The sequence below is a fragment of the Anopheles darlingi genome, chromosome 2 (genome assembly GCF_943734745.1).
Source record: "Anopheles darlingi chromosome 2, idAnoDarlMG_H_01, whole genome shotgun sequence".
Lineage (NCBI taxonomy): Eukaryota > Metazoa > Arthropoda > Insecta > Diptera > Culicidae > Anopheles > Anopheles darlingi.
The window spans coordinates 38,263,737-38,281,902 of NC_064874.1; the positions used below are offsets into that span (position 1 = coordinate 38,263,737).

An 18,166-nucleotide genomic window follows, 5' to 3' on the forward strand; every position below is an offset into this window, starting at 1 on the left:
AAGAATGTATCTCCCTCCCGGTTTTCGTCCGAGTAGCTCCGGGAACTGGCCAGAGGGGACAACACCGCAACAGCTGATGCCCCTCGACCAGCTGTCACAGTGACTTTTCCTTTCTCTATCGCTCCGACCTCGAATTCAGCCGTTCGCTAAATCGTCTTTTTCCGGAGTTCCCGTTTTTCTCCGGTCCGATTTCCCTCGTGCCACTCTCCCCGTCGGTCGTGGCCTCTTCCGTCGCGGTCCCGCACATCTCACCACGGACCTTTGGCCCCCCCTGACGGAGTAACAGGAAGTGGGTGGTGCGTGTGCTCTCCCCCCCCGTGAGAATCTCCCCGTGTGCCTTCTCTAAAACCGTAGATTCCCACTGTCCTTGATCGGTTCTGCTCTGTCCAGCCAGCTCAGAATCTGTGCGCCGAGAATGGGTGTGTGAAGTGGACGGGATGGTGTGATGAATTTGCTGTGCTTTCGGATGTGTGGCCGCCACCAGCGCCACCCGCAGTGGCCCGAGGAAAGGAGTTCGATGAAAAGAGTCCGCTACGAGCGACCGGAGCAGCAGCGCCGTTCGGAGGGCAAAAGGTTCGCCAGGGGCCCGTTCCCTTTGGCAGGAATGAGCAGAGATTCATGTTCCAGTTTGGCCACCCCCCGCTAACTGTGAAGGAGTGTTTCTGTGTGTATGTGTGATTGAGTTGAGTTTAGTGTGCGAGCGTGTGGTATCGTGTGTACGTGTGCACGATACGGTGGTGGATGTTCGCAGTATGCCACCAATCCGGTGGACGACGGCCCACGACGAGCAGTTGGTGAGAAGTCGAGAAATGAGAGTGTCCTGTGCCCAAGGAATCCAAGAGGGCTTCGCTTCTGCCTTCAGATAAATCCCCGTGTGCACGCGCTGCAAAGTGTTTCCGTATGTGTGTTTGTGAACGGGTGTATGTCGTTTTTTTCCCTTACTTTCAACCCGACAGTCCCACTCCCGAAATTTATCGTTCATTGCTCTCCGACCACCAAGTGACCACCGGTGGCGCGCCTCCACCTTCCGCTTAATCGCAGCACAACGGGCACAGCCAATTGCCAGAGCCACCTTCACGCGGCTTACGAAATCAAGTTTTCTTTATCCCGTGTTATATTTTTTGTTGCTGGACGGCCCCAACCGGCGTCCCCCACCCCCACGTCCATAGAGCAATCGGCCGGCGATCGGCGTACGAACGACGAACGCATGCGAACGGCGGACCATGTCTCAAGCGAACTCATTCCAGCCGTGGAAACAAACGCTCCCCGTCGGTCTACCGTCGAACCTGGCCTCAGCGATCTTCGGTGCAGGAGGCGGTGCAGTAGGCTATGGAAAAATACCACCGCCTCCCTCGGTACCACAGCAACCGTCTGCCGGCGCTAGTGGGACCACAGGCGGCGCCGGTCCTTCCCCATTACAACCGTCACCATCGTCCTCGTCATCCTCCTCCCTATCCTCGGCATCATCAACCGTTCCGGCAATCGCTACTGAGGGAGGCCGCCGCGAGATGTCACTTCTACCGGGCACATCAACGGTGGCGGCAGGAGCACCACATGCTGGATCCTTGCCGTCATTTCATTCCACTGGCGGCCACAATGGGACGGGCGGTGACTTCCTTGCTCAGGTGGCCGTCAACAAGCTGAAGCTGGGCAAACTAAACACCAGCTATGAACTGACGGCCGCGGTCGCAGCAGCAGCGGCAGCGAACCAACCGATAACCGCACCGAGTGATGATGGTCTGCTCGATCTTGGCTCTGATCCGAATGTGGCGGCCATGCGGACACTGCTGGCTAACGCGGCCGGTCAAACCGGAACCGGACCGCTCGGGGACAAGGAACGCGAGCATCAGATACAGCAACTATTCGAGAAAACCGTCAGGTAAGTTAGTTGGACGCTTTCGCTCTCTGATTTATCCGGAGCATACTTGGACCGCCGAGCCATTTCATGAGCGATTTCCATAGATACCATCATGCCGGTGGGTTTGTGTTGCTTATCAATTTTCAGTTTTATTTTCCCAAACTTTTGAATAGCACTTGCTTTGTGTGAAGATAACGGTGGCGAAATGTTTATCGTCTTGTGAAACTGATAACATACCGATAGGAGAGGCTCTCTCGATGGGTGTCTGATGGTAATCTGGTAAAAATTGGATTCCGACGAACCGGAATCCTTCATAGATTATTCCCAAACGGAGTTCTTCTTTCGATTCGCAAATTTGCATTTAGAATGGTGTTTTATGCACCCGAAACGAAATGATTGTTAGCAACATTTGCATGATCACCTTGAACGATGGTATCGACGTTGTTGACCGTAACATAGAAAGAAAAGCAATTGATGTCAATATCGATTCCAATCATTGTTGTCGCGATCGCGATCATTGCATGCGTGCAACGCTGCTGCCCCCTTCAAGTCCATTGGCAACTTCCCAAACGCAGCACAGCACACTCCAGAGTAAAGGCACTCCAAAGGCCCAAACCCAAAGAGCAGACAAACCAGTGTAAACGCCACGCGAGGCGCATGAAAAACAAATCATCGCATGTTATTATCGTTATCGGGTGCCTCGAGCTTCTACCGTTATCGGTACAGCTCTTCTTTTTCCCTTTCCCCTTGATCTCCGTTCGTTTCTTCTGATGTGTGCTCTCGTGCGCGGTACCCGGGCGTGTGCTCCCTGTTGTCTGTCCCCCTGGCCCTGATTGATATTCCGAGTTTGTCCAGCGCGTAGTTTTCGTCTCCCAATCTGAGGCCATCATCGACATCAATTTTTGCTACACTTATCAAGCGCTTTCGCGAGTGCACATCACCTTTTCGCGCATTAGCCATGTCCTCGAGCCGCTGCAGCGTTACGCGTTAATTTAATAGAGTCACGATCCGGCAACAATTAAATAAAGCCCCTGATACATTGTTTCGGAACCCGAAATCATAACAATTCAATATTCGAATGTGTGCGTACAACAGCGACACACTAATCCATCCTGTCCAACAATGCCAGGCTTCGTTTGAAACCATTCGAACGGAACCTACCGGAGGTGCCGCCTTATCACTAGCGATAGCAGCAGCAGCAGCAACGGCAATGCGATGCCTCCGCGTCGGCTATCGCAGGTGGGGTGTTCTGGCCAGAAAGGAATAGACAAAAATATCCATGGCCTTATAGAGCGCGGCGGGGCACATTGAACCGAACGGAATATCTGGATTGAACCGGCTACGCGACAAGCACGCGGCGTTGTAGCTTTGTACGGGGACAGACCGCCGTAGCCCCTAAGCCAAAATCACGCCTCACGCGAATGAATCATTTGAAATGATAACGATCGTTTCGTTGTGTTCTTGCTTTCTTTCTTTCTTTCATTTGCCATTCTAGTGACAACACTAAGAAGCAGATCGTTGAGATATTGGATAAGATTTCGGTTCTGCGCCCCCCGGAACGGTTGCTGCTTTATCTGCGCATGCCCGGAGGCTATCCAGAGACAGGTACGCAACGGCCCTGTGGTCACTCTAAATTTCCAATACAGGAGATCGCTTCGAAGCAGTTGAAATGATTAACCACGAACCTATGCTACGGCTTTTCCTCTACTAACGCTAGATCCGCTGCGGCAATCGCAGAATCCGCTCGGAACCCGGCTGGAGATCAACCACACGATCAACTGGGTCCGTTCGCATCTGGAGCACGACCCGAATGTGTCAATTCCCAAGCAAGAAGTGTACGACGATTATGTGTAAGTAATAGAAGGGGGCGACGATGCGATGATAATAATGCATGCGCTTCGCAAATGGGCTCATTATGAGGGCGGCCCCCCGTTAATCATGATGCTTTGTCTCGATGTCTATGCTAATAATAATAATAATAATGATAATAATAATCCAACCAGGGCGTACTGTGCGCGGATTAACATTAAACCCTTGTCAACGGCCGACTTTGGGAAGGTGATGAAACAGGTGTTCCCTGGCATTCGACCAAGGCGGCTTGGCACACGCGGACATTCCAGGTACTGCTACGCGGCCATGCGCAAGGCAACGAAACTTCCGACACCGAAGCTACCCGATCTTACCGATCCGAATGGTGGCCCTAGCGAGGTACGATTGGTCCCAATACTCGTTTGAACCTTTCTGCATTTTCCTAATTACGGGAATCTCACCAAACACTCCACTCTCTCCCTCTCTCCCTCTCTCCCTTTCTGTTCGTCTGTTTTTCCAGCAAAAAAATGGCGGCAGCGAAAGTGCGAACCTCCTTAGTGACGAGGAGTCCTGGAAAGTGATCAAGACGTGGGCCGAAGCGATGTTACCGGCGTGCTTCGGTTCCATCAACGATCTGGCGGCGTTCATTGCGAAGAACAACCTTAGCTCACCGACCGGCAGCACCAGCCGGCAGCAGCTCCAGAAAAAGATTCTTCAGCGAGAAATGAAGGAGAAACGGAAGCTCTCGGTAAGACTTTCAACTAAAAAATAGAAGTAGATAGGCTTAGAGTACTCTTGCAACAATGTATCCCAGCCGCAACCACACACCAGTGTGAGCTGGTCACTATCGCACTCTCTCTTTCTCTCTCTCGTGCTGTGCGAATCACGCGCCACAAAACGTGATTGCACGTGGTAAGCCGGGGGCGAGCTAGCGGGTGCGAGCGTCGCGACAGTTTAAGCGTCGGTATAACTCATCCAATGCTGCGCTTTCCGTTCTGCTACGCATTGGAATGGTTTTGACTGTCGTTTCGTTCATATCTCACCGATATTTCTTTTCTTTCTTCTTCCTCATCAGGCGGTGGCACTGAAAAAACGACGCAAGAAACGCCGAAGAACCATTTCCACCAGCATTAGCGAGGCAGCGTCGGAGCTCAGGAACGGGACACCGGAGGCAGACTGCAACCAGCAACCGGAAGCGTTTGGTTTGCCAGGAACCGTAAGTACAAAGCAAACAGCAACCATTGGCCACCAGCAACAGCAGCAGCAGCAACAGCAACAACATCTTCATCCGCCGTCTATCATCGATCATCAGCTGCTACTACAGCAGCATATGATAAAGCGTGAACAGCAGGACTGTTTGGACGAAGACAACAATAATACTACCACGAGTGGCGCACTAGGAGCCGGTGGGAAGCTGCTGATCCTGCAACGTCAACAGCAGCAGCAGCAGCAGCTGCTGCAGCAAAGTACAAATCTAAACTGTGATAACGGGAGCGGCACTGGTGTATTCGAATCAGCTGGCAAAGAACTGCTGGCTGCAGTTAGCTACAGCGGAGATGCTCAAGTGCATGGTCAGTCGCTGATGGGTCCGACGAATCATCTGCCACCAACACCACCGCAAAGCATACAGCAGACACAGTTGATCCATCAGCGATTGCTGGAAGGTGGAGATGAGATGCGCAGCCCCCAGCAGGAGCAGCCAAACCTTCTGGCGAACATTTATTGCAAAAAGGTACGCCAAGCGCAACAACTAAAAGCCGTACAGCAGCAGCAGCAACAACAACAGCAGCAACAGCAACAACAACAGCAACAACAATTACAACAGCAACTACAGCAGCAGCAGCAGCATCTAGCTCCACCACATCCACTGCACCATCAACAGCAGCTGTTCTTCCCGAATCGGCCAGCGAGCGCTAGCAAGCGGCAACTAACAAACACCCTGGGTTACGCGAGTCGTCAAAAGCGCTTGAAATTGCTACAAGCACGCCAGCAGCGTTCGCTCGAATCGCAGAATAACAGTGCCCCACGGTATGACGAACAGGGCAATCTGATTCTGATCGAATCGCAGGATCCGAGCCGAGACGAGTTCATTATACCACGCGAACGGGTGATAAGTATTTGCAACATGGACAAAAACGCACTGGACGACTATCTTAACTGTGACGGGGGTGGTGGTGATGATGAGGAAAACTCGCAGGATCAGGACCAGGAGCTGCTGAAGTACTTCCCTCAAGAGGAGGAGGAAGACACCGGTCTAGCAAACGTTGGCGGCCAACCTGCCTCGGTTGGGCTAGGTCCAGCGACACCAACATCCACCACAACGCAGGACGCAGATACTACTACCGGTGGGTACGGTGGTCCCTTGGGAGACGATTGCGAACAGAAGCTCTTCCAGATACGTATGATCCTCGAGAAGAACCAATCGAATCAGAACAAGCAGATGCAGCAATCGATCGAGACGCAGCTAGCAAACGCATCCTCAGGTTCCTCGGCGTCCTGTACTGCCAGCTACGAACATCAGGCCGGCATGAGTCTTCCGGCCGGTTCGGCTGCTGCTTCACTTGCCATGCTGTCCCAACGTCACAACACGCACGGCGCTACGGTGTCGGTGGTGGAACCATCGGTCACCGGTGGAAAGCAGAAGTTCTGCGGAACGCTTGATCTGAAACAATGCTCATCATCAACCGGAGGAGCCAATTCAGTTGACGGAGGAACAGCTTATGAGCACGGAGGAGGAGGTCCATCGTCGATGGCTCTACAAAGTCCAACGGCTCGTCGTAGGAACTGTAGCTTCGTACCGATATCACAACCGAGTTCGGGTGGCAAGCAACAATTGCACCACCACCAGCAGCAGCAGCAGCAACAACAACATCATCAAACGCCTAATGTAAGCCCTTTCGTTAGTCCGCGCAGTACACCGATCCATAGAAAGCCACCGAAGGGACCGATGAACAGCGGCCACACACTAAACATGCTGGAAGCCAAACTCAATCATCAGTTGCAGCAGCAACAGCAGTTACAGTCTGGTGGTGGTGGCCACTTCCTTCAGCAACATCTCCATCATCAGCAGCAGCAGCAACAGCACCAGCAACAACATTCGTTCCGCTCGTCAGGCAGCTTGTATATTAAGAACGAGCTTCCGGCATCGGCACCACCATCACCTTCGCTCATGCAACCGTTTCGTTTCATTTCAAACATGGGCACCGCTAATAGCGGTGGTCTAAACAGCACTGGGGCACTGCTCTCGCAACCCACCGTTTTCCAACCCATCGGTGGCGCCCCGCACCATCAACAACTACAAACTGCCAACATCAACAGCAGCACAACCAGTACAACGGCCGGCGGTCTATCGATGGCGCTCGAGTCACGTTCGAGCAGTGTACCGCTGATACCAAACTATGATAGTTACTGTAACTCGAGCTACAACTCCGTCTCGCAAACGCCGGTACCGTCGGAGTACGATGACTTCACCGATACCGGCATTCTCGATATGCTCACCGAACAATCCTCAGCCCAGCTAACCTCAACCTCATCGATCAAGATCGAGGACGCGGAACTATCGATGCTTCCTGCCGATCTGCTCGATCAGCAGCAGACACTGCAGAACCAAGACCAGGACCGGGCCAGTACCGGCGGTGGTGGAGGCTTCTACTCCCGCGCAGCTGATGGCAGCGGAAGCATTTTTAACATCATATCCCGTTCCGTCCCTTCCACACCGTTACCAATGCTTGGAGGAGGGGGAATGTTCAGTGCTGCGGGTGGTGGAAAGCTGGGTGCAAGTTTCGCTGGCAACGGTAGTGGAACAGTCGTTGGTGGTGGAATGGGATCGCGCGGAAGATCAATGTTTGAGCTGCCAAAATCGGTCCCCTCCACACCGATCATGCTTGGCAGCGGTGGTGGTGGTGGTGGTGGCGATGGTAGCTGCCAAGATATACCACGAATGTTCCAGTTCAGTCCCGAACCGTCGCGCGACTTTCTTATCAATGGGAACTCGGTCGATCGAACCGGTCTTGGCATAGCTAGCGTCACCAGTGTCACCGATGCCATTGGGAACGTCGTGAGTGGTTCCGAGATGACATCGCTACCTACTCGAGCTGACGGTGTCAGTGGTGTTGGTGGTGTTGGTGGTGTTGGTGGTGGTAATGGCGTCGGATCATCCTGCTCAATACATTCTACGAGCAGCAGTAGCACCCACCATCACCACCCCCATAACTCGCATGTCAATCCGGAACTACCTACGGCGAATCTTACCGATGGCATTGAAGGACTATCCAGCGATCTGGATGCCGTGACCGATTCGATGATCGACTCGGACATTCTCCAGAATCTTTAACTCCAGACACACACCATCGCATCTGGCTGGGGCTTGTGTTGCGAGAGTAGCGGCGTAGTTCATCGTGCGCTGTGTGGCGTAGTACCGCAGACAGCGCACATCAGCACTAGTAGCAGCCGCAGCAGCAGCAGCGTCAGCGCCAACATTGTAGCTACAATGTGTGGCCGCGCCGTTGGTTGGTTTTATTTGTTTGGTAATTTATTCACCACGTGCCATCAACTGTGTGGTTGAGATTGTGTAGTAGCCCCGTGCAGTGGAGGGGATGCTTGGTGAAGGATCAGGTCCGGCGGCGGCGGCGGCGGCGGCGGCGACCGGGGGTGTTGTAGTGTTCGCCAGTAGTAAGCACACCAATCCATTATTGGACTATTAGTTTGGCTGAAAGCGCGTTCTTTCGCTCCCATTCTCTCTTCCTCTCGTTCTTCCTCTCTCTCTCGCTCTCTCTGTCACATTTTCTCACCATAGAGGTGGTGCCGCTTGTGGCACCAGAACAACCACCAACACACGTGCCAGAGACACGGTCACACGCACCATGCGCAGCGCGTTGTGACATTGGCCTTGAAAACGGTGGCCACTACAACACAACACTGCACACTGGGTCTGGCCCATGCACTTGCCTATCGATTGCTGATAGCGACGGTGTCTGGTGCGGTGGAATAGCGAAAGCGATGCATTTTCCACATTTTGCAAGTAAGTGCAACCCCGGGCGGGTGGCAGTAGGCGAAATGACGAAACGCACCAGCGGTGCATGGGACACGAATAGACGGTGAACGCGTCACATTGACCGTGTGGTGGCGATGTGAGCGGCATGCTTCGTGGCACTTCCCCGTCATTTGCTTCTTTTGCATGGACACTAAGGAAGGTGATGCCGACGATGATCTCTGCGATGGTATATCCCTCTTATCCGAACACCTTTTCGTCGCTAGTGCAATATTTCTGCCAATGGCATTCATCATCTTGAATGTAAGATTCATCTTGAAAGCATTCGTTCTGATTATTTTTCATACAGCAATGTTTCTTCAATTTTTCCGGATATTTTATACTATCGTATGAGACGATATATAGTAAGCTATGACAGTTATGCGTTTGGTTCGCTTTTCCAAGCTCAAAAAAACGCTTGTCAGTAGCTTCTTTAGTTTTTAAAACTTTTTTGACAAATTTTAAGCCATTCGCGATCAAAATGCTTACAACGGTATTCAGTTGTGTACAATCTATTGATATTATGAAAATTTTCACAATTGGCTCTGAAATAGGCAGACAAATTAATTAGGTTAATGTACGACCTTGAGCCGTGTCCTCAGGAACAGTGTGGGACTCTTATCCACTAAACCACTAGCTAAGTTTATCGTAAGCACTCTGCTGCTTAATTCCTTTTTCGAGATAACCATGGGGTATACACTTCATCAACACACATTATTTTATTTATAACGCAAACACACATAAAACAAAAATACTTCTTAACTACACTCGCTGCCGATCGTTCTTCTTTCGACACTGCTTCTGGACTGTTATATTTTTAGTAGCCTGCTTGATCCATGGCGAATTTGTTACTCACAGATAGCAGAAGAATAAGTAATCGTGAATTAATTGCTTCCAATTTTGGATATAGTATGCACATATTTCTTGTTTCAGAAACTTTATCATCCTTTTTTCAATTTTTAAAAACGATTCCAAACACTTTTATGGGCCGTTTACATGCTCAGATCTCGGTCGTACAATCACATCGTACGATCTAGCATTGCGTTTTTCAATAAAAAAAATATCAGAGCGTACCAACGGCCAGTAAACGGTCCTTTAAACATTAAGAGACTCGAATTTCCGTCGCTTACCTGACCAGTCACAGAGAAATCAAGAGATTCCTCTAGCTGATCTTTGCAATCGGTGAGTTCAAAATTTAAGTATTTGCTTCATCCTTCTTTTAGTGTTTGTTTCGACGTTGACGTCGACGTTGAACGGATTAACAAACGTTGCCAAATGTTCAATGTAAGCTGGGCGTACCTGTCTGTGAGTTATGTCCCATCGATCATTGGTTGCGATTGCGCAAACCGCTAGATCTTTATTCAATTGTTAGTATTCAGATGTTAAATCGCACAGCAACAATGTGTTCCATGGCGGCGTGTTTGCAGGCAGCGTATCACTCATTTATGAATTAGCATAGAAAAATCAATAACTTCCTCAAACCCTGCCTCAAGGTTCTCTCGGGACACCGTCCTCCATGGAATGAACTATACACCTCTGGAGGGAGACTAGACTGGAGCGCCAGTTCGGGCGTAGTGCCAACGTGTACGCACACGTGCCCCTCTTTGAGATAACTACAAACCGGTATCCCGATCCCATACCTGGAACAGTGAGCCAAGCTGTGGGTCCCTACTGATCGCTCAAGTTTCTTGCAAGTTGAGTGTCGTTAGTACTGGACCGTTCTTCAGTCCAGTCTAGTGATCCCAATCATGTGTACTTGGTTATCTCATTCGCGACAGTCGCGACACAATTGGAATGTCCGCGTACTTGAGGGGCACTAAAATGCAGGAGATTGCGATCCTAGAATCTTCGTTAAATTCCGTGTCAAATGCTCTCCTGGCGGTGAGACATCAAGCAACGGCCAATACGCTGTCGCCCCCTGTAAAACTATTGCAGGTATTACTAACCGAACCAGCATGAAATTCTATTTGTTAATTTAGAGGTCGCTTTTTGGGCTTTCTTTCGTTTGAAGTATTCCAACTATGCTGACATTAAATTAGTACTCCAGTCAGAAGTCTACAATATCCTGGATGAGTATTTTTATCCTGAAATTTATCACGTTTCTGGATAATACTATAGCCTTTTGTGCTGATCGCAACGTTGGTTACTGTTGTGGGTTTCGTTTTTGATTTATAATTCTACGATCTTTTCAATATTGAACTAACGTAGTTGTCTGACTCTCAACGGCGAAAGTTTTATGCTTACAAGACCACGGATTTGATAATCCAATGAAACGAACATAGCAGGTTGCTCGATGTCGTCTCTGTCACGCGCAATAAGCCAATGTGCAGAGCTGCTGGCTGCTGGTGGGTTAAACGATTTTAATTGAACGTAAACGTTTCGCTTCGGTACGACCGGCAAGTGCTGCTCTTCCGATTGAAGAAAGTGTGATGACGCACGTTATTGACGCTTGAAGCGTTTGCCAGTTTCTTCGCACCCCAGGATGCAGAGTCTATCCTGCTCCCTCCTCTATCATGTGGACAACACTTGAGGAATGATTCCAGCGTCAACCGCATAAGCACATCGTTGAACCGCCGGGTCCATTTTGGGCAGTCTTGATTGAATTGCTTGAAGGTTGAAAAACCGTGAGTCCTCGGTGTCACGTCACGTGCCTCGGGACCGTCGGGGATTACGGACGGCGGGGTACCGATGGACTTGAGGAGTGAAAGTTGTTGTTGTTGATCGTAAGCGTGAGCGCTACTTTGTTATCCAGAGGCCTGCTGTAGTGGTGGGTGGCAGGGTGTGAGGGTGGTTTATACTTCTTGGCAGCATCCGTAAATGGTGTCCATCTTGTTAGCTCTAGTTTGTCGTAGAGACTGATAGAGATACAGAGAGAGAGATAGAGAGAGAGAGAGAGAGAGAGAGAGAGAGAGAGAGAGAGAGAGAGAGAGAGAGAGTGAGACAGAGATAGAGAGAGAGAGAGAGAGAGAGAGAGAGAGAGAGAGAGAGAGAGAGAGAGAGAGAGAGAGAGAGAGAGAGAGAGAACAGAGTAAGAGAGAATTAAAACGGGAACGAAGGAGCGAGAAAGTGAGAGCCGGTTGTGGCAAAAATAGTTTACCAACGCATACACGCGCACCCGCCCCCCGCCCCATGCACCGAATCTTCCTATCTGTTGCAACTGGTCGGTGCAACTGCAGCGTGTCAACGATAACGTCATCGCAAGGCAGTGCTCCAGAAGCGCGGCACATGCAAGCCGGTGTGAGGTGTCCTTGAATTGGTATCGCCAGTACATCGACCCAATATGCATATAGTGTATGCAATCGCGCGCACCATGCCACTGGCTGGCATATTATTGTGTAACAAACGTCGGCGCGGATGATGGTGGTCACGCACGAGCCCCAGAATCTGCAACTCGCTGAGAATGCACCACACGGAATGAGCGTGACTGAAGCTAAAAGCATGCCCGGTATAGACACAGCCTCTATTGCCTCTAATGTCTGCGGCTGCAAAGCTGCTGCGCTGCGAGTGCTTTGTTAGCTGATAAGAGAAGATTAATCTACTTTGCCCCGGGCCCCGGTGGAGAAGATTTTTGTGGTGCCCCACTCTACCGATTCTTCACATTTCGATCACGCCAATCGTGCACGTGATGCGGTGATCGCCGGGTCCGGTGGTACAGGAACATTTGTAGCCATTTCGTTTCAACACGACCCACGGGACACAGCTCCTGGGAATTGGGAGTGTTTCAGTAGTTTCCGTTGCTCGAAATTGGAACTAGCAACAGACGTAAACTGCGCTAGTTCTTTTATTGACCGATTGAGTCATCTAGCAGTAAAGTGCAGGCGCAGTGCATTACTTACTGCCTTTCCATCCGGTGCGGTACTTGTTGTGCCCTAGCCGTCTAGCGCTGATCGATTAATGTTTAAGTGAGAGTGGTGCCCAGTGGAGCATCAGAAGAGAATCGTTTGCCCAAAGCCACGCTTATCAGTCACGACAAACTTGCGCAAAGTGGCACTATTTTGACCAGGAGCGACCTCTCCTTTGATAACACGATTCCCTGCCATCGATTCTCTTATCGATGCCCTGGCTGGCTGGCTACAATGTTGGCTATCGTGTGTCGAATCGAACGTTTGTTTGCAATGTAAACTAAAATTTTATTATTTTTCGTTACTGATTACGACTGAGGAAAGCGATGGAAGAGCTTGTGCGCGATCTACAAAAGCTCGATCACCGCTAGAACTAGCATCCTTTGAATGATTGATTCAAATGGCTTAATTGCTGTTTGATTTCATTAAACCGTAAATCACATCAGGTACTTTCAGGCTCACCACCGTTTTCTACCACAGTTTGATGGCACTGGTTTCGGGGGAGGATGGTGTATCGTGGGTGGTACATAATACATATAAAGAGACAGAGGCAGAGAGAGAAGAACGAGAACAACTGATGAAATCGTGAATCAAAAGCAGTGAAGTGTTTGGCTGCAAAAATTGTAAGAAAAACGAACGAAAACGATTAGTATTGAAATTGGCTAGAATTTAGTGAAATGGAAAACAAAGCGACAACGGAGAAGCCAAATTTATCGCACATTTTATGGGGAATAGACAAGCTAAGACGTACAAACAAAACGTCGAACGAAAGGTTTAAATCTCGGACCAAAAAAAAACAAAAAAGGAAACTATTTACACAGATTAGGAAACTCTAAATCAATTCAAACACGGGACGGCAACACCCAAAACAACAACACGTATGACTAGGGGAAATCAAGTGCTAAAACAAAAACGAAGGAGAACTATAAGACATAAACCAATTTTAGGAAATCAAATTGTGAAAAAAGGGGAAACAGCGGAGCAGAAACGAAGACACAAAAAGTGCTTTTAAAATTATTTTTAGCCTCGAAAACCTTTAGACCCCGTGTACGAATTCTACGATGCATTTTCGGTGTGTATTTGGAGTACGAAGTGATGAGCGAAGCGGAAGTTCTGAGCGTATTTGGTAACCCACAATCAACAACATTAATCCCACCAACGAGATGACCAGCAGCCAGAGAGGAGGGAAAAGGACTGTGGCCGACCTGGGGCTTACCAAGGCCACCAAAAAAAAGGGACCTAAGGGTACTCGCATTGATTTGGTACTAAATGGCTGTCGCGAATTGCGAACAAGAGGCATCATATGCATATACGAGAGAGGGAGTGAAAGTGAAATGCGCGCGCCAGCATATATATATGTGGCAGAAAGTTTGTAGTGGCGCCAAACAGGTTCATTCCGGGTGACCCGGAGTGTCCGCGGGACCTTTCTAGCGGAGCGCACCACCAGGAACGAACGCGCACTGCATGCCAGGATCCGAGGTATTAAAGCTGAGAAGCCATAGAAGCAAGCGCACATCTCCACAGCGCAGTTCTCCATATGATCGCGCGGTGACGGCTAGCGAAGGATGGACGAATTGCTTTTTTGGGTTTCCTTCCATCCATATCCCCGCCTCCCCGGGTGAAGTACCGCTAGATGACCCCCGTATCGTTATATTAAGCTGTAACAGAACAGAAAGTGCAAATTAATGATTAAGTGTTGAGTTTTATTGTGAAATTTGTGCAAACGATACGTTTGTTTGTTTTCGCCTTTTGTTATCAAGATCGCGTATTCCCGTGGGGTAGCGAGAGAAAAAGAAGAAGAAGAAGCAGGGGATTTTAAAGACCAAAACCCGAGAACGAGATCCTGCAGCAGGCTTTTACCACAGAACAAAAAGGTTACCCGGTAAAAGGGAAGGTTACACGGAAGAGCAGAAAGATAATGTGTGCAGTAAGGAGGAAGAGGAAAAGAAGAAGAAGGTGGTACGCACAAAGAAGCCGTACATAAGATAGATAAGATATTTTAACTAGCCTCTAATGGTACGATCACGATTGATTTCTCACAAAGTATGGCACGCTGCTGCTTGCTGTCCGTGAAATGTAAAACATTAATCAATTTCCTACCAGAGCAAACGGGAGCTCATCAGCAGCAGCAGCAGCAGCAGCAGTCTCTGTCCAGCAGGTGTTATCGTAACTAGATAGTCTTTATTTTGTTTTTTGATAATTTGTTTGTTTTCCGCTCATTTGTTTTTTTTACCGTTAGTTTAAAGGCAATTTTCCACCGCAAAAACTCACTCTTCCTTTGGTTGGGATTATCGGGTTCAACCAGTTCAGGGGAAGTTAATCTGCTGGGTGGAAATCCATCCAAGATTGGTTAGATGCGACAAAAGAATAGAAGAATTCTCTTTTAATAAGCTCTTCTCCCCATCCGATGCCCCCCATTATGGCAATGCCGTACCACAACACAATACATAACTATCTATATTTAACCGTCTAAAAAAACTGAAACAGTTATTACGTTAGTCAATAGACAGCCAGAGCCAGAGGTGCGTTGTCGTGTGGTCGGGAACGAAAACGTTTTCGCTGAGAGACCGTCGACTAAGTGACGCAGCATGATGTAGGCGATGGGGGATGGAAAAACAAGTGGAGGAAACAACTTATATTCATATGATGGATGTGCCTAAAAACAATATACGAACAAGCTAAATATGTAGTAGAAAAAATAGTCGAGTGGTTTCGATTTTTTCTTTTTTGGAAATGTATGCTATACGCTGATCCGAAATGATAACAGTGGTCCGAAGCTCAAAGGACGTGATGCTGCACGGTCTTAAAATAGCTTACCAGCGCTCTTTATTCATCACATAATATAACGGTAAGAAATGCACAAATAAATAGAGATTACTAAATGCTAGGCTGAATGTGGAAGACGATCTCCTCTACCACCGGTCCCCGGTTGTCCTACAACGGCTGATCGTCCAGTTTCAGTTCCTTGGCTATCCGCGAGATTTCGTTGTCGAGCGATTTGTTCTTCAGTTCGCATACGTAGCTGTACTGGGCGGAGCAGTCCTCTCCCCGATAGCCGTAGGTGTAGAGCGCAGAATTGTAGGCCAACCGGAGACACCGACCGTTGCCGGTAATCTCGAGCGTCGGTTGCTTGCTCGCATTGTTCACGATCTTGGTGCCCTGTGAAGATGGTGTCGCTGTCGTCGTCGTCGTGGTTACCGCTGTACTTCCTTTTGCTGTCTGCGATGGCTTCGAGGTGGTACTGGTGATCGAGCTGAGGTTCGTGTTGGGGTTGACCGGTTTGGCCGAGTTGGCCCAGATCCACAGCAGCCCCGGATTAAGCCCACCGAGCCAAAAGTCCTTACCCCGGTTCACCGGGTTGTTCAGTATGTAGGCGACGACGTCCTGAAACTCGGCCACCGTCTCGAACTCGGCCAGATGCGCCCCGTACGATCGGCACATCGTACTGGCCGACTTCCAGTTCAGGCCACGCTCGATATCGAAGTGATAGCACCGATCGTGCACCTGCGTGAAGTTCTGTGGACAAGGCTCTGTGCAGAAAATGAGGGGAAAAAGCCCCGCATTAGACCCAAGGGTTTCACGGTCACCTTTCGCTCTCCGTTCCCTACCGTGCTTCTGGTTGTTGCCCGCCATCAAAAAGTAGATGATCTGTTCGGCCCGCCGCAATCGGTTCTCCATGTAATCGACCCGGTAGACCAGCTTCTCGATCGCACCCAACAGATACAGATCCGTCTCGGAGACTTCGCGCGGTGAGGATAGCAGCTCGGCCGGGCTGGCCCCACCGTACGTTTGACGCATCGGTGTGAAGGTGGCGCCACCACCACCGCTGCCACCCAGCTGATTGTCACCGAACAGTGAGCCGCCGCTGGCCGTCGCGATCACTTTCCCCACCGGAGGTGCCGATTGAAGGCGATGGCCGGGGAGCACGTGATGCTGCTGGTGCTGCTGCTGCTGCTGCAGACTCATACCGCCGCCGCTACTGCCTCCGTCCATTTCGAGCGGTACCTCACCGATGCGCTTGTTGATGTAGAAACTGGAGGTCGGTATGTACTTGGGTACCGCCTGCATTACCCGACTTTCCCTCGGCGCACTGACATTGGTGCTGTCCAATCTAACGGCGATAACGGGAAGAAAAGCGGACGATAACTATTGAAGTGTGCACCGTGTGACTCATCGCGGCATTGCAAGAGTCCAGTCCTTATAATCCCTTTCTTCCATGCATCGTACCCCAGCTGGGGTTATGGATTTTGATTTCGTTTGAATCGCTTGAACAGTAGGCTTGGGTTTTAATGCTCATCGAGATAAGAAACACTCGATGCCAGCTAGTCTAGCTCCTCGTGCTTTCGTGCGTGCGTGCGTGTGTGTGTTCCTTACCGAAACGTGTACTCCTCCAGTACGCTGGACCACGGTCCTCCCTCCTCCGGTCCATCGGTCCAGTGGTGAGCTCCAAGCCGAATGAACGATTTCTTGCCTCCATTTTCGATCACATAAATCCCCTCAACAATGGACACACTGGCAATGGTAAGCAATAATGCGAGCTGCGGAATTACACCGGTCCCCATCCCTACACTGGTAATCATGTTGATTTTCCTCCTCACAGGAATCGACTCACAAACCAAGATACCAAAAAACACTTTTCCGTTGTTTCGACTCCGATGACTGCGTTGGTTCACTTACTCTACCACTAGATCCTGGTTGGATTGGTTGCCTAGTAACATTGCGTCATTCTGCGTTTCACTTTCAATACGGGCACAGACAAGTGGGCGACAGCGCGTTCGCCCAAACCATTATCTAACGACGCGGAGTGTCGCACGTGCGTAATCGATCGTGAAGAACTATGCGCACCGCCGGTCGTAGTCCGCGACCAGGTCCGGTCTTCCGGGACACTACTTCACTTCCACGCGACGCGTACGCACCGAAACGTGTTTCGCCGAAGAAGGAGAGCGAATTGAAGATGCTTGATGGTGATCAAACGGGTACGATCTGCACGCACCCGCGGTCGATTGCACTGTGCCACGATCGGGCGCTCATGGCTGGATCTGAAGAGGACGTGGACTTCAGTGTCAGTTCCACTTGGTTTTTTTTTTTCGGGGAGGTGACTGGTTGACTCGGCCTGATCACCACCAACACCACCGATCGACGATCACCGACCGACCGACCGAACAACGTGAAGAGGCAACGAGTGGAGAGGTGACTTTCTACATCCGCTTCGGTACGAAACGTTTCCTTCGACACGCGTGTGCCCGCTTCGCACCCGTAGTGGACAAATGAAGGAGGAGGAGGTGGTGCATGAATAAGGCGCAGGCGGTGCCGAGCATGTACACACCGGGCTTCCCCACCGGGTGCGCGCGCTATTCGATTTGAGCCCGGGGTGCGTGTGCTCACCTCGGCGAGGGTTCGCGATCTTTTTTTTTTTTGCTCGCGTGCCCGCGCCCGTGCCCATGTGCGCACCCTCATCTCTCTAGGCTATGTGCACCGATAAGACTACACAGTGAGAGAAGTATTGTATTTCAGCCAGTCTAAAAGGTAAAATTTATTATATTAGTATTAAATTGAGAATTGTGTTCAAAGCTGCAGTTTCATTCGCCCAGTAGGCTTTGAGCAAAAATGGAAAAATATGCAAAAAGA

At 50.0% G+C, this 18,166-nt stretch overlaps 2 protein-coding genes across 2 annotated transcripts; one reads left to right on the forward strand and one right to left on the reverse strand.

The window, feature by feature from the left end:
• Positions 1-124: 124 nt before the first annotated feature.
• Positions 125-15,239, forward strand: LOC125948514 (histone-lysine N-methyltransferase 2D). The gene is made up of 6 exons (XM_049674674.1): positions 125-1,879; positions 3,354-3,463; positions 3,576-3,708; positions 3,862-4,066; positions 4,188-4,415; positions 4,743-15,239. Exons 1-6 carry the CDS (start codon positions 1,224-1,226, stop codon positions 7,998-8,000), a joined length of 4,590 nt encoding a protein of 1,529 aa, XP_049530631.1. The 5' UTR covers positions 125-1,223; the 3' UTR covers positions 8,001-15,239.
• A 229-nt stretch (positions 15,240-15,468) lies between these two features.
• On the reverse strand, positions 15,469-17,130 carry LOC125948582 (uncharacterized). The gene is made up of 3 exons (XM_049674797.1): positions 16,913-17,130; positions 16,147-16,649; positions 15,469-16,068 (listed from the first exon to the last, which is right to left on the reverse strand). The coding sequence occupies exons 1-3, from the start codon at positions 17,116-17,118 to the stop codon at positions 15,473-15,475; spliced, it is 1,305 nt and encodes a 434-aa protein (XP_049530754.1). The 5' UTR covers positions 17,119-17,130; the 3' UTR covers positions 15,469-15,472.
• Between the last annotated feature and the right edge of the window lie 1,036 nt (positions 17,131-18,166).